This window comes from Chelonus insularis, unplaced genomic scaffold (genome assembly GCF_013357705.1).
Source record: "Chelonus insularis isolate UGA/USDA-ARS -01 unplaced genomic scaffold, ASM1335770v1 contig_3_pilon, whole genome shotgun sequence".
In the NCBI taxonomy this organism is placed as follows: domain Eukaryota; kingdom Metazoa; phylum Arthropoda; class Insecta; order Hymenoptera; family Braconidae; genus Chelonus; species Chelonus insularis.
This window is the reverse complement of record NW_023276556.1, coordinates 1,276,165-1,297,609: the sequence shown is the minus strand read 5'-3', so window position 1 is coordinate 1,297,609 and position 21,445 is coordinate 1,276,165. Positions and strand designations below refer to the sequence as shown.

The following is a 21,445-nucleotide window of genomic DNA, read 5'->3' as shown; positions in this document are numbered from 1 at the left end:
GAACAGGTGTTCATGTTCATAAACGGAGCAACACATAATGATCACCAACATACTCACTCTTACAATGTATTGTATTTTATGAATTGAGTTAAAAAAAAAAATTAAATCTTCCATACTTAAATGTTTATAAAAGTTCAAATGACTTGAGAAATAGAACGAAAGATGTGCTATTTATTTTTTGCATCAATTGTTTCCATTGTCTCAATACACTTTCTCGTTTACTTCTTTAACAATAAATGGTTTTAAAAAAAATTGATATTAAAATGTAAATAATATTAATACATTATTTTTACTTATTTTATACAATATTCTAAACTAATTGATTTATAATTATTCATATTAATCATTCACGTTAAGTAGTCATTAATTATACCTGGTAATTAAAAGAATCATGTTATAACCATGTAATATACATATGATTTAAATGAAATTCAAGTTCTACACATGTTTTTTAAATTTAATTTCGCGTAATGTATATTTAAGTTATTGCTTTACAGCCATACATAGATTACTAACTCCGTGAATTTCTAGCTCAGTGCCGTGATTTAATGAAACAAAACATTCGAATACTTATGTACTCTATCGTAAATTTTTTTAAAAAGCAAAAATTATCGAGTTACATGACTTTTACAATGCATTTTTTGACTCTAATTAATATTATATGAGTCTTTACAATGTTACATGATTGATTAGTTAATAGTTGCCTAACGGTTTTGTCTTAATATAAGCTCTTGAATTTTTAAAAGGAGACGTTAGATATATTTTTTTTTTTTTTTACTTTTTTGTGTCTTTCAATATCGAAGATATAAAACAGCGCATGATTTTCTGTAATAATATTATATTAAGAAATTTTTTTTGGTTTTTTTTTTGTTATATATTTTTTTTGTTAATCATTCGAAACATTCATGATTATCGAGTACTTTCGTTCATTTATTATAAATTATTGGGGTTATTTTAACCAGTCGGTATAAAGTAATACTTGTCAGCAACAAATTAGGAAGAAGAGTATATTTTCTATTTTTGTATACTCATGAGAGCTGCTCTGTTGTTGCCATTTTTATTATTTACTGTTACCACAATAAATAATAATTGCATTTATAGCATAGTATGTGTTTACATTATTTATATAGATTCTATGCTCTATCGTCTAGAGATATATAATTGCTATCAGGACGTTTAGAAATGTATTCTATATGTTAATGAATATTTTTATACAATGCTTATGATTTCATATCAAACTTTTTTTACTTTTATTTGACTTTGTCATAAAGATCTCTTTTCAATTAACATTGTGTTGTATTAATCTCTAAATGTATAATGTTAAAATTGTTTATGAATCAATAATTTAATTAATTAATTAATTAATAAAAGTCATTACCATGATTATCGTTTATGGAATAAGATGTTTCCTTCCTACTTTATCTCTTTTAACAGTATTATTAATAATTAATAATAATAATCATCAATAATAATAATAATGATATAATAAATTTATGTCATAATCATTATTGATGTTGATAAAAAAATTCTAATTAGATTACCGTAATTCATATTTCGGCTGCCATTAATTAATTTTATCGATCAGTCCATGTTTTATTGATGTAACGTTGAGCATCTCCTTATGTATATATATAATCATTTTTATTGTGGAGAATTTCACGTTATTATCGCCGTTTGTAAGCATGATCTAGATAATTAGCCCTGAAAAAATATTTTTAATATAATTATTATAATTAATATAGATATAATTGATTATTGTAAAATAATTTTATTTCTCAATCATGCTTAATTATGCCATACATAAGTTCAAAGGACGAGAAAAATTTCTTTATTAAATAGCAAAGAAAGTGAAAAATGAAATGATCGAACAGGTGTTAGAGTGACCGTGCAACCTTGATGACTTACAGAATTAGTGGGGAATATACAAACGTCTCCAGTAGTCGGTGCACGTGTTCCTGTTTTTGGATATTGCATATCACCCATAGTCATATCGTCACTTTGCTATAAAACAAATTCTTTTGTGCAATATTCCAGTAAACTAAAAGTTAGATGAGATTTGTAACAGGTTTCGTACGTTAGCTGAATTTAAAGTTTCAAAGAAACATTTTTCGTTATAAGTTTTGAAAAAAAATTTTCTATTTATATAAATTTTATGCAAAATTAATTATTTTTATCAATCATGAAATTTATTCTCGAAATACTAGTATTAAATTGAATTTAAAAAATCATAAATTTATTTTAGAAAATAATTCATTCTTAATTTGTTTTTTCTTTGCCATTATTCAATACTGGTAGTTGAAAAAATGTTGAATACATTAAGAATCAAATTAAACTTTATCTTGACTGCTTTGAAATTACATCGCGACAATATGTAAAAGATAAAAATCATATTATTGTAACCCACGAAACCCTAAAAAGTTCTGACAAAGTTATTAAGACTTGCCATAAGTAGTAAAGTCATGTTTAAGGAAAATTTGTTAAGGATGTAATGCAGAAATGTTGATTGATTATGTAGAGATGTACATAGTGATATCAAGTAATTAATCATGCAATAAAAATATCTATTAACCAATAAGCAATGAATTACTCACAGGTTGATAAGTAGCTTTCCATCCTACATTATTGGAATTCATATTGGTCCTCTGCATCGTTCGGTCTTCATATCTGGTACTCCCCTGGCTTGCCATTGGCCTGTTTAACGTGCTGAAATCATAACTATATCATATGGTTTGTTATTTGAATTACCGCAATTAACAATAATAAATATTTATAGCTGTTCAAATGTTAGTTATTGGTATTTACTTATTTACCTGTTTGCATTATTTGGTGAATTCATTCCCGAGTTTCGTGCTGCCACAGTTTTAGTTACAAAATCAGCCTCTTTCCATCCATGTTTCTTGTAAACTTCTCGTAATTCTGTGTGCTGCCACATCGTAAAGAGTACTTGTCCTACAAGAATAAAAAAAAATTTTCTTTAGATCTCCAAGACTAATTAAAATTGTAATTATACAAATTGCAGATCTAACATGATATAAATCGTATTACTCACCAGCAAACTTGAGAACACGAGCTGTATATTTCTGACGTTGTTTAGTAATATTCATCAATCTTTCAACGCCTCCAGCATCCAGCAAAGACCTTGAAAACTCTGCATTCCGTTTAATAACTTCATTTAAAGTTGCAAGTACAGCAGCGATAGTATCATCACTGGTGCCTTGGTCGTGCTGATTATTGCCAGATGGTAGTTTTTGAATTAAATCTCTCATAGCATATTTTCCAATAAGCTCTTTATTGCGTTGATCAATTGCTAGATTTCTAAGAGCTGTAGCTACTGCGCAAACTACCCGATCGACCTAGAAATATTTCGAAATTGTCAATGCATAAGGATTATTGATTGTCAATACATGAGCATTATTCATTTATATGTTAAGAGGTAAAAATAAAATACCTCCATTCGTAACAATTCAACTAAAATCGGTAGGCCTTTTTCTTTTCTCACGGCCGCACGTATTTCAATGCTCGGTTGCCAATAACAAGCAGCAAGATTCTGTAAGGCACCTGCTGCTGCTTCGAGTGTTTCTGGATTTGAACAAGTTTGTAAAAGGCTCAGATAACATTGGACTACTTCAGGTTGCCATAAAAGTTCCATTCCTTTCACAGGTTCTGTCCTGGTAGTTACAGTTTTTGATGCTGTTACTTCTTTTTGTGGTGGCTGTCCATCTTTTCGTCGTTTACTACCACCAAAACATCCCAAATTTTCTCCTAAAATATAAATAAATTATTTAACATAAATTAAACTTATAAATTAATTCTTTTTCATTATTTAATAAATTTTTCAATTACTCTAAAAAAATTCAATTTACTCTTCTTTTCATGCACTGCATACTATAAAATTTTTATAACACATTGACTATTTCTAAATCGAGTGCATTATTGAATATATAGAATTAAATATACGTTCTTTTTACCTTTGACGGGAGTTGCGATGCGATTTTGCACAACAGATTGAATGGGATGCTTATCGTAATTAGGATCTTCTACTTCTTGACATCTATAGCTCAAGTTCCTTAAGATACAAACGCAATTCTCAACAATTTTATTTCCAATATTAGATTTTTCTATAGCTGATCTCACGACATATAAAAGTGCATCAACAAGACCGTCGCATTCACGTAATTTTTTCCGAGCGTATTCACCAGCGCTTGATACATTTCTCAATACACCAGATGCATTTCTAAACACAGTTGACCAACAAGTTTCACCATTGGAAGCACTGGGATCCCATCCACTATGAGGGATAATTATGTTGTTAACAATTAAAGTAACACCATCATCAATAATAGCTTTTTTCAAATCCTCGCATGATGATAAATTCCATAATACTCCTGTCACTAACTCCTTAACATCAGCATCCGATGTTCTACGTAATAAACTAATTAATGCCGGTACACCTCCAGCATTTTTAATTGCTCGCTTATTTTCATCATTTTGTCGACCGTATGAAAGGTTTCTCAATGCTCCACATGCATTTCTGTATACATCCGGACTCTCGTTATCCAGTAGCTGCACTAATGGTGGAATTCCTCCTAAACTTCGAGTTTTTTGCTTATTAGGATCATCCATGTAGCAAAGATGTTGTAAATATGCTGCAGCATTTGCTTTTATTATGTTGTTTGGATTAGTAAGGAAGCCAATTACTTCTGAAAGATTTGGATCTCTCCATCGCATTGATTTTGGATCATCCCCGAGTGGACTAACCATTCCCGGAACTGAATGTCGAGTTTGCAATCGTTGTAGATGAACATCATCTTCAAACATTCCTGGGGCTAGATTTCCAGCAAGAGTAACTGGATGAGACTCGTCGTAGGATGGTCCTTCATTCGCCAATGGTACTGGTACTACTCCTATATTTGGCCCATAAGATACCGGACCGTATGGTGATGGGGAAACGTAGCCATACGCCACTTTGCCTTCATCTGTAAATGATAATTAATAACCCTATAAATATTTATGATAGTTTTGTATTTATATGATTTTATTTTTATACGTTAGAAGTAATTAGAAAACAATTAGCTCTTTTCAATAAATTATTCCATCAGATAACCTTAAGAAGGTCTAATATAATGTATAAATAATTTCAATAAATTTTAAGTCTTGAAATAGAAATACATATTTATCCGGAATTGATTTATTCAACGAGTGTGATTTAAATGATGAATATATTGAGACGACTCAAGACCATATTACCATTATAATGCTGGGTAGGTACTTCTGAATCGTCTATATTCCACGTAGCAGTCATTGGATCTATAGAAAGGGATAATTTGTAAGAAAATGAAAAAATAAAATAAACGCTAAGCGAATATATAAATGAAATATAATTATTCAATGAAATAATCGTGACCAAAGTACCAGGAAATATTTCTGAAACCCAGACACTAGACCCGAAAACCCTTAATTTTGCAGCATAAATTTTTATAAAATCCTTTTTTTATTATTACATAAATTAAAAGTAAATTCATATTATTAATTTATAAAGGAAAACAATGTAACAAACAAAAACAAATAAAAGTGCAAATAAATAATATTCATAAAATACATCAAATGAAAAAGAAGTAAATGCTTAAGAAAAGTAAAAAAACTTGATAAAACTCTTTATGAAAAATGTTACAAAAATATTTGCTAGTTTGTTTAAGAAAATCTTGTTTGAGCAGAAAACAAAAAAGAATTGTTTACCATATTGATCGCCAGGGCCTCCAGGGCTTGGAGTTATTCGATAATGATCTTGCAATGCAGGATTCAGCACCGATCCCATGTCATTATATCCTCCGTCAACATACGAAGGTCCTTTTCGAAGATATTCTGTAAGCAGAAATATAGAAAAATAATTAATTAGTATTGAATTAGTAAATTTGCCAGACAAACAGAATAATCAATTGATTACATACCATGAGGTGGTGTTGTACGGCTGTGCTCTGATGGGCTGTGTGGACTGTGGGGTGAACGTGAGTCTGGTGCATATGCACTATGTGGTGGAGGATAGTCTGGCTGAGTTGCATACCCCACATAAGAGTCATAATGATCAAAATTGACCATATACGGATCTGCCGCATAACACGGGTCAGCGTGAGGATATTCTTGTGACATCATTGGTACCGGAATATAATTAACTGCTCCTGCTTCAGATTCTACGTGGGATACTTCACGAATTACTTTGGTTACTGATGTCATCTGAAAGAAAATATTTCATTTTTAATAAAGTCTCCAATTTCCACCATCATCATTACTATTATTATAATCGTAAAATTTGTAAAGTATTTTTTTTTGTTTGAGTATAATTTAAAGATATTTAGTATTCTTATATGATGGTATCTTCAGCTCAATAATTTATAAAACTTAATGCAAGTAAAAATAGCAGTATTATGATTGTTTACATACTTTTTTTAAGTGCTTTTACATCAAAAAAATTGCTACTATTATAATGATAATTTTTATGACTAAGCACATGTGATGTGAATTTTTGAAAACTCAAAAATATAAATCAACACATTTGATATTTTACCGGAATAAAATTAATGTGAGTGGAAAAAGTGAAGACAATAGCTTATATTTTAGCTGTAAATATGCAACACAAATATGTAAATCAGGTGGTATTTCAGTAATAAATAATTTGAATGATAAAAGCCTAGCGACATGACTTAAATCAAAAATAAATATATGTAATGAAAGACGTAAAAATTTATTGACATAATTAAAAAGAATTTTCCTACCAGTTTTTTTTGTACAATATCGTAAATTAACAAACAAAAGAATTATTTGTTTCATAATGTAATTTATATGACATATTAAAACATTTGTTTCTATTTAAATTTTCAGATGAGAAAATAATTCATTGTATTGTTAATTTTTCAATGCTCTGTGTGATGAATTATATAACATTTTTTGAATACTCTTCACAAATTATTCATACTTGTTGTGATGTTTGTTGATTATGCGCCCGCACGAGTAAAGGATCATCTTGTACAGACAATTGAGATGAATGCACGGAATGCGTTTCCGGTTGTCCATTGCTACTGTGATAATCTGTTTCACTTGGACCACTTAAATTAAATGAAAAGTATGGATTTAATGGATGAAAATGACAATGCAATGATAATTTATTCATCAAGTAAATGATTGACAATTCAACAGATTGACAATCATTTATTTTTGTGACAACTATTTTCGTTTAATTAATAATATACTACTTATTATTATTCGTTACTAATTAACTTTTACTAAATAACATTAGTAGAAAGAATAGTGTTAGAACATTTGCTCATGCAGACATTAAAACATTTAATATTAGTAGGGATTTAGTCACCTTTGTTTTATTTCAATACGGGTTATGTTGTGCTCTTGCCTCTGCTCTACTCTTCGATTTACCAACCTTTGTTATAGAATTGTAGTATTTTTATTTTTAATTCTCCATTAATAGTAAAAAAATAAAATAACTTTAACCCACACAAGTTCAGTAACACAATCAGCTATAGAAAAATAATTTCTGTGAAACAATTTTATATTATTTTAAAATTATTTTTATAAATGATATTTTAACAATCATAATTTAAAAATAGGTCTGTAAGTTTTTTATCAACTGAAATTCATTAAATAAATGAAAATTAATTTTAAATGATTGACAAATAATTGATAGTTTTTTAATGATAATGAAAAGCTCTGATTAATTTCGAAATCATTTTTTTAACTATCAACTTACAAATACATACTATAGTTGTATGTTTTGTCGTCCAGGTATTATTAACTTGGAAACCAGAATACCTTAAGACTATCTTAATTTAGGTGTTGAACTTTCAGCTTATGTGGGTTAATTTTAGATAACTTGTACAAATAGAACATACATTTTCAATATTTTTCCCCGTGCTATTTACTCAGAATAAACCAAATAAAACAGATATCGTGCTATGATGAGTAATATTCAATGTGAGTTAGTGGAATATTGTTAATTGATAGAAAAAACTTGAGATTTATCTGTGAAACCCATCAAAAAAGTGTTAAAATCTCTTTAATCATAAACGACAGAAAGAAATTGAAAGAAAAGTAAATTGAGTATACATTCATTACTTACAGACACGAGTCGACGAGCTGATTATTTGACATGCCTGATGGAGCTTTTTTTCCCAATCTATCACTGTCCGGCTAAAAAATAAATGAAATAAAAATTATTCCAATTATGTTAAAATAAAAAAATTATCAATTATATAATATTGTAAAATAAAAGTATATTCGTTTTAATCTGAAAACAAAATGTAAACAAATTATCATACCTTTATCATATGCATCTTTTAATTGATGACGATGAGATCAATTATTAAACAAGTGATGATTTTTTTAAGACATTGAGTCCATCTGCAACGTAAATAAAATTTACACATAATTTATTAAGCAATTATTTTAGCAAGAAAGGTTTGTAACAATGATTGCATATATGTTATAAGATTAATAAATTTTAATTAAAAAGATAGATAAAGAAAAAAATGAGTAAGACTATTTAATTAACAATTAGATATAGAGCGAAATGAGTTTTTTTGAAATAGTTCTTGTTTGAAAAAAAAGACTTGTTGAAGCAAGAGAACAAGAGTAGGCCGGTGGAGGACTACTACATATTAGTCTGTCCTCACTCCCTCCTCCTTTTCCACCACCTTCATATAAATCCTCATCTTCCGATTATTTATTCTTCTTCATACTCTCATGGAAAATTTCCCAATGGAACACTATGAACTACACTGAGAGGCCATACCCCTATTCACCTTATTTATTTGAATATTAAATTTGAATGGAATTTAAACAAAAGTCTGAATAATAATAAAATTATTGGGTTAAGATAAACTTAGGTTTTTTTTTTTTTTACGTTGTAAATACATGAAATGAAACTAGTGTTGAAAAATTTGATAAAAAATATGAGAGTAAATAAAAAATGAATAACTATAATGATCTAAATATTGTAGTGATAATGTAATTATTAAGATACCTGGAAGGATATTTGACAATTAGCTTTAATGGAATAATTGACACAGTTTTCGGAGCATCTAAACATTTAAATACACTTCACATTCTTCTTAGTTAGAACTACAAGTTAACAATTAATTGACAATAGGAGATTATTACTTTCTTGTCAACTACAAATTCATAATATGAAGTTTTTTAAAGTTACGTTTTTACATTGTCTATCACTAATTCTCATAAAATATATACTACCGGTCACAAGTAAAATAATTATTATTTGAGAAATGGTATAAAAATATTATATCTTCGTCATTTTCACATATTGAGTTTTAATAATCATTTATATGAAAATTTATTAAATGTTTAATTGTTATAAATGATAACGATAATGTAACCACACTTGCTGAAATCGCCAACGCCTTTAGAGTGTACAGTTCATGCATTTAATACATGAGGAAACCTCAATAAACAGTTAGTTTCCATTGAACCGACTGAACTGACGTGTAGCGTTGATTCTTTGAAATGTCACGTGTAAAACTACCGTCAAACAATGGTCATTTTCTTGTCATTTTAAGCTTGGTTCATCGAAAGAATAAATCAATGTACAAAAAGCAGATGATTTAATGCGTTATCTATTGAGTTAAAATAAATAATAATATTCGAAAACTTACTCTGGATAATGATTAATGAATTTGTTGAGTAAATAGTAATGCAGCACGAAAAATATTTGTACATTTTACTTCAAAAAAGTACTCTAAAATGTATGCGGTAAAATAGACCGTTGTGAAACTAGCGACAGATGTACAAATGAAAATTTCACTAAAGTCTTTTTTATGTGTCGCCATCTTTGATTTCATTTTACTCAATAGAAAATGTAGAAAATTAAAATTGCAATTTAACCGATCAAAGGTAAAAATAAGATCTTCCAACTTTTTGTTTACAAAGTGTTCAGTTGGAAAATGTGTACCAATTTTCTTTTGTTATTGATGATTTGTCACTTTATTTTTTTCAATTTTTTCCATCTATTGACTAAATGATTATTGATCCCCAAAAAAAGTTTAACTCTTGTCTATCAGAGATGAAGTTAAGGCGGTTCGAGCATCAAACGAATTTAAAGATTAATTAATTAAGTACTAGTATCAAAAATAGTATATTTTTTGTTTTTATAAATAAGATATGATGATAAATTAAAACATAATTATGAATAGATCAATTGCATGCAGTAAAAAAAATTCGCAAATATTTTAATTCGTAAAATTTTATCACCAAGTATTTATCATCTTTAGTTGATAATTCTATGTTTATTTATAAACAAAGCTCTGATCATATTTACAATTCAATACGTCATAATTCAAAGTTCGAAATCAATAATTACGTTAAAGCTAGTATTAATTTAGTATGTAAAGTAAGACAAAGAACTAGAAACATGAAAAACATTATGTTTAGTGAAATTAATTCAAACAATTCAATGTGATCAAGTTTCTTGTACTATTTACTACTAATACTAACGAAATATAAAAATTTGATATTTTATTAAGGAAAAGTTAAATAAACGATTGAAAATCTAGATTTAACCTATAATAAATTTATTTATATTTTATTTCATCGAATTTGGCAGAAATTATTATAAATATTTCGATATAGATGCTTTAAATTGATTTTTGTTCTTATATTTATATATAAACATATAATGAACTCATTGTTTTTTATTTTGTTGTCCATCTTTCATTTATCATATCAGGTAGGTTATATTTTAGGCATAAAATTATTAATGGTAGTTTTTTAATTATCCACTTTAAAATGATCTAATATTTTAGAAATCAAGTCTAGAGTCTCAATATTACACTGCTACGGTTGTTGAGTATGGTGCTCTAGATCCAACAAATCCTCAAGATTCACCAGTTGAAAAAAATGGTGAAATTTATAGATCGTACATTGAAGAAGCTGGAAAACATGTATAATTTTTTAAAAAATTTTTTGCAAATTCAAATAGAACTGTTAAAATTAAATCTTTAATTATAACTTATAGGATGCTGATATAATAGTATTTCCAGAAGATGGATTGACATCTGTTAATTTACCAGACCGAGATCAAATGGACACCTGGGCTACATTAGTTCCTCTTAATTATACTCCTTGTAATCAAACAACAATTCAAGTCCACAAAGTTCTAAGTTTATTATCTTGTGCAGCAGTAGAAGCTCAGATTTATGTAGTTGTTAATATTGCAGAAAAACTTCCATGCAATGTAGAAAATTGTCCTAGAGACAAAGTACTTTATTACAATTGTCAAGTTGTATTTGATCGAGATGGAAAAATTATTGCCAAATATAGGAAAACCAATTTATTCTCTGAACCACAGTTTAATGTAACACCAGAACCTGAGATTGTTACATTTCAAACTGATTTTGGAGTAACATTTGGCACTTTTATATGTTTTGATATATTATTCAAGGAACCTGGAATAACACTCACTAGAAAATTAAATATTACGGACATTGTCTATTCTACTGCGTGGTTTTCAGAACTTCCCTTTTTGTCCGGTAATAATGATTATATTGTTGATCATTTTTAGAAATTAAAGATACATTTTTAAATAACTGAAAATTCTTGCAGCTATTCAAACCCAATACGGATGGTCTTATGCTGAAGATGTTAACTTTTTAGCTTCTGGATACAATCGAGTAGAATTCGGCAATGGTGGTAGTGGAATTTATTTAGGTAAAAAAATTGTATCGATTTTTTAATTTATAGATAAAATTCTTCAAAGTTCGAAAATTAAAAATGACGTAAATATAATTCGTAGGTCGTAACGGGATTTGTAAAACAAAAGAGCTTTCAGCTGGTAATGAGTTAATAATTTGCAACGTTCCTAAAAAAAATCGTAACATAGATTTAATAGCTATTGATGAAGCAGCAATAAGATTACATGAAAACCGGAAGAATGCTCAAGAAATCGAACATGTTCACGATGAATTGAGAAAGAGGGAAATTTCAGATATACAATTATATCATGATGATTTAAGTCTATTTAAATCTATACCCTTGAATTCTTCATTACAACACACCCTATGTGATGGTAATTTCTGTTGTGATTTTGATGTGGACATTTCTTATACTGATTCTAATTCTATCTATAAGTTGGTGGCATATGATGGAATAAGAACATTTATAGCAGAACGTAGAACAGTTGGAATTCAAACATGTGCAGTGGTTCAGTGTGCTAATGATTCAATAACATCTTGTGGACTTCGTTCGAATTCTCAGACAACTTTCAATTATATTCAAATCAATGCTACATTTATTGACTATGCAGACATGATCATTTTACCGAGTTCCGTTGATGTGGACCTTCTTCCATTAGTCAACTGGACCTACAAAGAATATTTTGATGATAATAAAGTACACATAACAGCATCTTTAGATTCTAATCCAGTAAAAGATCTTCTTACTTGTGGGATTTATATACGAATATTTTCTAGAGATGTAGAAACAACTTCTAGAATGATTTCTACCCTGCAAATTGCAACTATTATAGCACTAGTTGCTATTTCAATATTCTTTTTATTTTTGTATCGCAAAGGTTGGAGGGTTCCCATCCGACGTGGTAGTCAAGCTAATCAAGAACCTTATCACTCATTACAAAGTACTGGCAGTAAATAATTTTTTTATATTTACATTACTAATTCTGGTCTTGAAGTATTCTACCTCAACTACGGTACTAAAATATTAAGATGTTTTCTTAACAGAATTAATAACAAAAAAAAATATATTTTTTATATATAATTGTTTTTTAACACAGCATACTACTTAACACTATAAAATATAAGAAAGAGAATAAGTTTTGATTGATTAATTCAACCATTTCATGATGCACAATAAATTCAAAAGATTTACGCAGCGATTGACAATCACTAAATGAATAGTTTTCTTCATTGATAGCTGTTATTTTTTGAAGTAGTTTTTAATTTGTTTATTTAATATTACTTATTTTATATTATGTATAAAATAATGAGTTGATAAGTATCAATGTAATAAAAAATTTATATGGCATGTGAAGTCATTATGATTTATGTTATTAGCTCGAAATAGATTGTAAGATAATAAAAAATTGTATAATTAATTGAATGAAAATAATCTCGTTTAATTGTGCGACATTAATTAATACAAGCATTATATCGAAAGATTATTCGACTTTCTTCAAGTGGATCTTAATATGTGTATACAGTCGAGTAACTGAGAGATTATGAAAAACATAATTTTTACAAATATCGAAATTGTCGTTACTCAGAATTCATCTTGTGAATGAAATAAGGCATCTAGCCTAAAAAAGGCTTACACAATTATTCTCATAGATACAATTCTTTGAATAAGTGCATCGTAAATGTATTAAAATTATTTTAAAAATAAATAAGTCTTATTAAGTCTAAATACCTAGTACATAGAACAAATGTTCAAAAATATTTCATTAATTACAAATGAATTACAATTTCTATGCATTATATTTTTATTCAGAAAAATAATGATTCTTATAATTGAAAAATATAGCTGGCATTCATTAATAATTATAATCTATCATGATATATTGTATTTCTACTCAAAGTTTTAGTCATCAATATATGCATTAGGCCACAAAAATAGATATATGTATTTTATCAGGATTTTTAAAAATATACTTCCCTTTAATTATGAAATAGTATCTCGATTTTGTCGAGCATATTTTAATATTGAAAATATAAGTTTGGGAATCTATATGATATCATGATATTAATTGACGATATAAGATTCAAATAATTATTTAAAATGATCAATAGTTACAAAATTTAAAGTTTCAATTTGATATCGATGTTCTCCTAAAAAAATAGTAACAAACGACTTTGACTACCTGAATTAACTAATTTATCGGTAATCTTTGGAAGCACAAAATCAAATGTATGATATATCGAAGCCCTAAAGAAAATTATTCTATTGAAATTACATTTCATAATTATTTTACATTACTTACAAATGATTTTCAATTTAATAGAGAGCTAATTTAATAAAAAATACTTTCAAAAATAATTTATAAACTAAACAAAGTATTGGACCACACCAATGAAATAATTTCAATTTCATTTTTCAAACATAATTTTTGGTCCCGTTGATTTAAAATCAGAACACATAAAATTTCCTACATGAGTAATTCAACTGGATTAAAGTTTTTTTACAAAGTTTGCATTAAAATTAAGTACACGAACATTGAAGTACTTATTAACATGATCTAAATAGTGATAAAAATACATTTTAAATACTATTAATAGATTTCATTGAATAGAACAAATATTGTTGTTTTCAACATTCATGTGATATTTACATTAAAGTTGTTAAAACTCTTTTAATGAAGAAAAATCAATTTCCTTTTTACGATAAGATTCAGAGTTTAAAATTTGATTAGATTATATTTAACATTTTTATACTTTGAATAATATCTAAATATTGCAAATAATTTATCTTAAAATAAATCTATTTAGATTAATATTCCAATTATTATTTGAATAATGCTATTTTTCATAATTTTAATATGAATGACAATTACCCCATTGCAATTAAAATGATAGTATCAATTAAAAAGAATAAATTGTATATATTTTTAAGTTCATCAAAAATTGCGAAGAGTTCAAAAATAATTCTATTTGAACATTGTATTCCAAAATTTTTTTCAAGTTTCGAAAATAGATTAATGAGTAAGAATCTAATTACCTTTTTGTACACCTATAAAAGACTCACGAAGAGGTAAAATCAATGGTTCAGAAGCTTGTAATTCATTATTAGAATCATTATCTACATCTCGGACATTATCGGAAGCAACAACACTGGTTGACATATTGGAAGACTCATTCGACTTGTTGGACTGTTCATTATCATAAATCAGTGTATTTCCTCGTTTTAAATTTTCACTATTTTGAGCTTGACTAGGATGCAAAGAGGAATTTTTATCATGACAAATATTATCTGAAGTTTTCGGATAACTTTTTACTTCATCTCTTGGTTTAGGAATTATATTATGGGTAGGTAACTCTATATTTTCGTTACCCTTGTTCTTAAAAGAACTCGGACCTGGTTTTAAGTTATTCAAGCTTTTCGTTGATGATAGAATCGAAGAATTAGTTTGGGATGAAATAATTGTCGACGTAGAACATGCATTTTGTTGATCAGTTTCTAAAAATATTCCTTCATTTTCAACATCTCTTGAAGGTAGTTCTTTTCCTTGCACAACAAGCAAATTTGATGAATCTTCGTCTGTTTGGCAAGAGATACGTGTCCTATCATTCGCTTTATTACTAAATTCCTGAGGTAATCGTTTACTCTTAACAACTTTTTGTCGAATGTTTGATTTGGAAATTATATCTTTTGAATTCTGAATTTTATCATTTTTCGAGTTTTCTGATAAAAGTGCATCTGTCTCAACATATTCTAGGTCAAAAGCTTGAGATGCGTAAGGTCTTAAGCTTAGATCAGGTTCGTCACGAGCAACTATTGTCGTAGATGTACTTGATTCTAATATTTGAGTACTTGAAATATCAGATGTTCGTGCTAAATGATGATTGTAAGAAATATCTTGAGGATTTAAAATATCTAAAGGACCTTGAACTGAATGAAAATTCGGAATCGGTGGCATTATGATATTTTCACAAGTGTGTGAGGCATCAGTTATCATTCTTGAAATTGTAGTTCGATCTACAAGATTCTCACACGATACATAAGGGGGAGGTGGTCCTTCCCTTGGTGGTGTAACTATAACTTCAGAATATGGTGGTGGTTCTACTGGTTGACCAACAAATTGAACACCACTATTTATATTATACATAATATTTACACCTAAATTAAATTAAAAATTATAATTTCGAATTATCAGATTAATTACTTTGCATTAATAATAATTTCACATAATATATATATTTTTTTGAAAATTACCTGGTGGATAATTATCAGCTGCTCTATTTAAATACACATCAACGTCATAAATTGGCATATTTAGTGATACTGAACGTGGTTGACGACGATAAATATCTCTACTTCTTTGATTCCACCTACTATTCATAGCTCTTTTTATTTGCACGCGACAAATTGCTATCACTAATATTGTTACAATGAACATAAATGCCATTGCACATCCTGCGTAAGATAAGTTTTTTTCAATAAGAACTATTTATTATGTAAATGACAAAACTTAAAGATTTTGTAGCATATTTACCAATGACTGTATAGAAAGCTGTTTGTACATAACTAATTTCATGAGTTTCTGGTGGCCAAGGCCGTAATCCATAAGTTGTACTACAATTTCTATAATCACAACACCATTCAGGAGGAATACATCGCTCTCCACAAAATATTTTTCCAAAGCAAGGATCAGATTCACATCCAGCTGCTGCACTTTCATCTTCACCTTCTTCACAATCTTTTTTTCCATCACAGACATACCTTGCCATTATACAATTTGTTGATCGACATTTGAACCATTGAGAGCCACAAAATGAAGGCACTACAATTAAAAAAAAAATTACTTTTTTATTTTCTATTAAGGTAGTTCGAGCGTTTCTATGGTTAAATTAGGAGCCAAGTTAATTAATAAAATTTTGAAGAAACATTCATTAATGCGATTGAAAATAGTGTGGTAATTTAACTATAGAAATGCTCGAACTTTCTTAATAGGAAATTTTTTTAGTTTACAATTATACTAACTTGTTTTTACACTTTTCACGGATAAAAAAATATTGACAGAAATATGGGGCTGGCGAATTCCTTCTGAGGTGACTGCATGGCACGTATAATTACCAGAGTCTCTTTCTGATAATCTATCAAACCATAACCAAGCCATATTTTTATAATTACCTCTATTAAAGTTCCTAGAATCATAAATTTTAACACAAACATTTTAGATTTATTAAAAATAGTATTGATATCAAAAATTTGATGTTAATACGAAAAACTACTTACGAAGTGAAATTATCATTTAAAGAAGGTAATTTCCAGTCAACAGTATAATCAAACAAGGTATCATTTTTTTCTCCATTCTGTTGTACTACGGTGCATGTTAAATTCAAAGATTCATTGGTTTTTTTTATTATTACTTTATTTTCTATACCAGCCATAAATGGTGGTTCAATTGACAATTTAGCTTTAGGGCCGAATGGCAAAGACAATTCGGTTCCATTTAGTTTAGTACCTAAATTTTAAAAATTCTTTTTAATTCTTAAGAAAAATTATAACTTAGTTGTCTATTATCAAAATGTCCAACATTTTTGAAAGTTTAAAACAAAAAAATTCTTACTTTGTAAATTGTTGAATAATCCTAAAAATACAAACAAAAGTGCGATGCACTCGTACATTGTGTCGCATCATATCATCACAATTTCCGACTGAAAAATAACTGAATAGTCATTACTTCGATAAAGAAAAGTATTTATTGCACTTATTTTATAATTCTATGACAACAATATGAGCTAATAAAAAATGAAAGAGGTTAAGTAAAAAAATAAAATTCAAAATTGTTTACTAAATAATTTTTAAAACGCGTACATTTAATGTAGTAAACTTTATTGCACACTTTTTAATTCCCTGATAAGGGACTTTTGTTTTAATTCACTGATAACATTTAATTGTCATTGTGAATGATCAATGATGTTTCTTTTCATACAAATTTTATTATATCTACGCATGTATTCGTTGATTACACTTTTGTCATTTCTGCTGATATGAAATTAAGAGAGCCGAAGCAAAGAATATTGAGGCACAAAGAACTCCAAAAGAGTCAGATTCGGATTATCCAATTTTAAGTTAGTACTCCAATAATGTGATGTCGCTACTTGATTCTTTATAATGCGCCGATAAATGTATCCAAAAATTTTGATACCAACGGTTGTATAAAAATCCATGACAAAGAATACTGTCTTACCGTCCCTAATAAGATGTCAGTCAAAGGCATTTTTACAATCTTTTAAATTAAAATTTTTAAATGTATAATCTTACTGATTGTCAATCAAATTCTATGATGCCCGGATTTTTTCGTATCGCCAAGAATTTTTAGTTGGTACTCTGATTCCAAGATGTCTGTAATATACAATTCGTTAGTTTGTTACATTTTTAAAATTAGATTTGTACATCTTCGTTCCAAAGAAAACTAGTTTTTCCTCTAAAAATTTTCAAAATCACGTAAAGGTACTCCAAAATAGACAAAACTAAAAAAAAAACTTAGTTTTCTTTGGAACGAAGATATACAAATCTAATTTTAAAAATGTAACAAACTAACGAATTGTATACTACAGACATCTTGGAATCAGAGTACCAACTAAAAATTCTTGGCGACACGAAAGAGCCATTTCTGGGCTTCTAGGTAAGACAGAGTATTTTTTGTCCATGATTAGAACAGCTTCTGTAACTAGTTAATAGTTGTCGCTGTTTACAATGGGACTGGTCGTCTGTTCGAGGCCATATATTTTTTGATTTGACTTACATATATAATCGATCAACTCACAACGTTAAAACAATTCAACTCGAGCACAGAGCTAACACATATTGATTAAAGTTTGCCGGGATAATATATATTTTAATTTTTGTTAAATAACATACAAATTTACGACTTAATAACGGTACATTTAGGTGTACTCAAAAATCTAGTCAAAGTATCTTTCAATTTAAGCGCTTTTAAACGATAAAAAACATTAGTAAATTAGTGTTCCGTACATGAATAACCTGTACAATATCCATCGTCTATGGATGTACATTCTAGAACATGAGATTATCTTAATCGATTGATGAATTATCAGTAGAAAATATTTATATAGTGAATCGATATAGTATTTCGAATACAATTACTACACAAACTTGACCCATAAAGTAATTAAAAATATAAACTTTTACAAAAATATAAATATATAATGAATAATATAGTGATAACAAATATTACACATAATTGTTAATATTTATGTATGTGTAGAAATACGACATAAGGGAAATGGTTTATTAGTCATATTCTTCATTCGACAAGCTTTTAGCTCTAAAATTGATAATTGATATTATTTAGTCAATACGAAAGCAAAATTATACATAAAATGTCAACAGCGTTATTAGCTGTTGTGGCTGTGATACTCTGTATCCTATTTAGAATATTAAATGTCAGCAGTGCACCTCAAAAACCGGTATTAGTATGCCAAGATGTTGCTTTTTTATCAACAATTCTTAAAATTGCTCCAGTTATTGCTGAACCGTATGTATTTAATTGAATTTATAGGATTATATAATTGATAATATTAAACTGACATTTGTTGTAATGAAATTGTTATTACAGTTATAAGCCAACCAGATTATGGGGATTCAGTGGACATGTACAAACTATTGTACACAGCATAATTGGTCGCGTACGGTGTCCATGGCCAATTGGAGATCGAATTTATATGAGTTTGACTGATGGAACAACTTTGACTTATGATTTATACCAACCATTGAGCAATGGTTATGAAGGTCACTTGATTATTCATTATCTAATAAAAAAAATAATACATTAATTTGTAGAGATTATGAATATGTGTTAATAGTATTTAATAAAAATTCTTTTATCAATGTGTGAATTGCAGATGATGTAACTGTTGCTATTGCTCCGGGAATTGGAAACAGCTCAGAGAGTGTTTATATTAGAACATTTGTACATTTTGCACAATGCCATGGATACAGATGTGCAGTATTAAACCACGTTGGTGCACTTTCAAGTGTTAAAGTTACTGCTCCTAGAATATTTTCTTATGGTAAGCTTATAAAAAAATATCAATTTTGTAGAGTAATTAGAAAACGTTAATCGACGTTATTTTTACGACTAAAGGAAATACAGATGATTATCACGTTATGCTGTTGAGCTTGCTCGACAAACATCCCAGTACAAAAATAGTTTGTGTTGGATTCAGCTTGGGTGGAAATCTTGTAACTAAATACTTAGGTGAACAACGAACAATATCTAAACCTTCCTGTATTATTGGTGGTATTTCTATCTGTCAAGGCTATGATGCAATTGAGTATGTTAAAAAAATATTTCATCTATTAAAACTTAGTTTTAATCAATAATTACATGGGTTAATTATTTCAGAGGAACGAAATATTTACTCAATTGGCAGAATTTCCGTCGTTTTTATCTTTATATAATGACAGAATCTGTAAAAAATATTATTCTTAAACATAAAAATGTCTTGCTTTCGGATGATGTGAAACAAAAGTATAACTTGAATGAAAGGGAAATTATTTCTGCAGCTACACTACCAGAATTAGATGAAGCCTATACACGAAGAGTGAGTTAAATTTTGTACTTAGACATCTACCACCAATAATTTCAATTTACTAATAGTACAAATTTCATTATAGGTGCACAATTTTAGATCCGTGACAGAATTGTATAAATGGAGTAGCTCTATTAATTATTTACATAATATTAAAACACCAATTGTATTTATCAATGCATTTGATGATCCAATTGTTCCTGAAGTATTATTAGAACCTATAAAAAAATATACTGGTATGTTATTATTCATCCAATAATTGATTAACGCTTAAATTTAAAAATGTTTTTTTGAAAAAGATTATAAAAATTTTTTGAAATACTTTACAGCAAGTCATAGCAATACTTTATATATACAAGTAGCTCATGGCGGTCATCTTGGCTTTTATGAAGGTGGACTGCTATATCCTAATCCCATAACTTGGCTAGATCGTACCTTAGTTTCTCTAATTGGATCTTTGACTTTGGTATACTCGGATCGAATAAAAGTATCATAAATTTGCTTTCAGTTTACGTACATCATAGATTAAATAATAATTAAATCGTAATTGCTAGTTATAGTCATAAAGCTAAATGCTTAAATCTACTTTTTATATAATTTTTTAATAATAAGAATCACTTTTTTGAACCCTTTGAGGTCATACATAAAAGCACTTGATTCAAAGTTCACTTATGCACAAAAAGTTTATTGAAACTTTCGATTATTAAATCTCAGGTTCTAATTATCATAATTTATTTATTTATTTTTTTTCAATAAAACTTTGAGATCTTATCAAGAGGAATGTCGGTCAAAATTGAAAAAAATGTTTAAAGAACCAATTTCTTTCGATAATTGATATTTTTATCAATGTTTGGCAAAAAATATCTGATTGATAGCGTCATTAATTCGAAGAATAAAATTATTGAGTACTATAATCATGAATAATTTCGTGAATAAAATGATTCTGTGAATTTATGATTATTCATCAATGAATATTCTGATTTTTTAAATTATCAGTTACAGTATTAATTTACAATTTTACTCAACGAAAGAGTCGTGTGTGACCTCAAAGATTACAATTATTTTAACACCGCATTTTGCAAATAAAACAATTTTGATCAAATCATATTTTGTAGAGATGTAAGTACAAAATAAAAAAT

General features: G+C 28.0%; 4 protein-coding genes across 13 annotated transcripts; 2 read left to right on the top strand and 2 right to left on the bottom strand.

Moving 5' to 3' along the window:
* Positions 1-151: 151 nt before the first annotated feature.
* Positions 152-9,798, bottom strand: p120ctn (adherens junction protein p120). 8 transcript variants are annotated; one of them, XM_035085714.1, is made up of 14 exons: positions 9,675-9,798; positions 8,325-8,406; positions 8,126-8,196; positions 6,971-7,100; positions 5,949-6,231; positions 5,737-5,862; positions 5,248-5,307; positions 3,969-4,976; positions 3,449-3,762; positions 3,050-3,353; positions 2,811-2,949; positions 2,592-2,715; positions 1,906-2,001; positions 152-1,701 (listed from the first exon to the last, which is right to left on the bottom strand). In XM_035085714.1, the coding sequence occupies exons 2-14, from the start codon at positions 8,337-8,339 to the stop codon at positions 1,696-1,698; spliced, it is 2,676 nt and encodes an 891-aa protein (XP_034941605.1). In that variant the 5' UTR covers positions 8,340-8,406; positions 9,675-9,798; the 3' UTR covers positions 152-1,695. The 8 variants fall into 8 exon arrangements, with proteins under 8 accessions (XP_034941605.1, XP_034941607.1, XP_034941606.1 ...); XM_035085716.1 differs by having other exon boundaries at positions 2,592-2,703; XM_035085715.1 differs by lacking the exon at positions 9,675-9,798 and adding an exon at positions 9,029-9,461.
* A 162-nt stretch (positions 9,799-9,960) lies between these two features.
* Positions 9,961-13,434, top strand: LOC118068400 (vanin-like protein 2). Its single transcript, XM_035085770.1, has 5 exons — positions 9,961-10,744; positions 10,821-10,958; positions 11,033-11,546; positions 11,620-11,724; positions 11,810-13,434. Exons 1-5 carry the CDS (start codon positions 10,694-10,696, stop codon positions 12,664-12,666), a joined length of 1,665 nt encoding a protein of 554 aa, XP_034941661.1. The 5' UTR covers positions 9,961-10,693; the 3' UTR covers positions 12,667-13,434.
* Positions 13,435-14,551: 1,117 nt separating this feature from the next.
* Positions 14,552-17,788, bottom strand: LOC118068399 (uncharacterized). 2 transcript variants are annotated; one of them, XM_035085769.1, is made up of 7 exons: positions 17,563-17,788; positions 17,315-17,413; positions 16,981-17,209; positions 16,726-16,889; positions 16,238-16,525; positions 15,958-16,158; positions 14,552-15,861 (listed from the first exon to the last, which is right to left on the bottom strand). In XM_035085769.1, the coding sequence occupies exons 2-7, from the start codon at positions 17,370-17,372 to the stop codon at positions 14,735-14,737; spliced, it is 2,067 nt and encodes a 688-aa protein (XP_034941660.1). In that variant the 5' UTR covers positions 17,373-17,413; positions 17,563-17,788; the 3' UTR covers positions 14,552-14,734. The 2 variants fall into 2 exon arrangements, with proteins under 2 accessions (XP_034941660.1, XP_034941659.1); XM_035085768.1 differs by having other exon boundaries at positions 17,315-17,402.
* Positions 17,789-18,484: 696 nt separating this feature from the next.
* Hydr2 (abhydrolase domain-containing protein 2) lies at positions 18,485-21,437 on the top strand. 2 transcript variants are annotated; one of them, XM_035085958.1, is made up of 8 exons: positions 18,485-18,879; positions 18,980-19,249; positions 19,331-19,503; positions 19,617-19,784; positions 19,859-20,048; positions 20,120-20,318; positions 20,392-20,542; positions 20,636-21,437. In XM_035085958.1, the coding sequence occupies exons 2-8, from the start codon at positions 19,095-19,097 to the stop codon at positions 20,800-20,802; spliced, it is 1,203 nt and encodes a 400-aa protein (XP_034941849.1). In that variant the 5' UTR covers positions 18,485-18,879; positions 18,980-19,094; the 3' UTR covers positions 20,803-21,437. The 2 variants fall into 2 exon arrangements, with proteins under 2 accessions (XP_034941849.1, XP_034941848.1); XM_035085957.1 differs by having other exon boundaries at positions 18,485-19,249.
* Positions 21,438-21,445: the final 8 nt, after the last annotated feature.

What these genes read in the sequence shown, in the direction of transcription:
- LOC118068399 (XM_035085769.1), bottom strand. Translation starts at nt 17,372, where the DNA reads ATGTACGAGTGCATCGCACTTTTGTTTGTATTTTTAGGATTATTCAAC. An exon ending in ATTATTCAACAATTTACAAA is followed by an intron (nt 17,210 to 17,314) that starts GTAAGAATTTTT and finishes TTTAAAATTTAG; the next exon opens with GTACTAAACTAAATGGAACC. An exon ending in CGTGAAAAGTGTAAAAACAA is followed by an intron (nt 16,526 to 16,725) that starts GTTAGTATAATT and finishes TTTTAATTGTAG; the next exon opens with TGCCTTCATTTTGTGGCTCT.
- LOC118068400 (XM_035085770.1), top strand. Translation starts at nt 10,694, where the DNA reads ATGAACTCATTGTTTTTTATTTTGTTGTCCATCTTTCATTTATCATAT. An exon ending in AGAACTTCCCTTTTTGTCCG is followed by an intron (nt 11,547 to 11,619) that starts GTAATAATGATT and finishes AAATTCTTGCAG; the next exon opens with CTATTCAAACCCAATACGGA. An exon ending in TGGTAGTGGAATTTATTTAG is followed by an intron (nt 11,725 to 11,809) that starts GTAAAAAAATTG and finishes TATAATTCGTAG; the next exon opens with GTCGTAACGGGATTTGTAAA.
- Hydr2 (XM_035085958.1), top strand. Translation starts at nt 19,095, where the DNA reads ATGTCAACAGCGTTATTAGCTGTTGTGGCTGTGATACTCTGTATCCTA. An exon ending in ATTGAGCAATGGTTATGAAG is followed by an intron (nt 19,504 to 19,616) that starts GTCACTTGATTA and finishes TGTGAATTGCAG; the next exon opens with ATGATGTAACTGTTGCTATT. An exon ending in ATGAAGCCTATACACGAAGA is followed by an intron (nt 20,319 to 20,391) that starts GTGAGTTAAATT and finishes ATTTCATTATAG; the next exon opens with GTGCACAATTTTAGATCCGT.
- p120ctn (XM_035085714.1), bottom strand. An exon ending in CAGCTCGTCGACTCGTGTCT is followed by an intron (nt 7,101 to 8,125) that starts GTAAGTAATGAA and finishes ATTTAATTTAAG; the next exon opens with TGGTCCAAGTGAAACAGATT. An exon ending in AGGCCCTGGCGATCAATATG is followed by an intron (nt 5,308 to 5,736) that starts GTAAACAATTCT and finishes CCCTTTCTATAG; the next exon opens with ATCCAATGACTGCTACGTGG.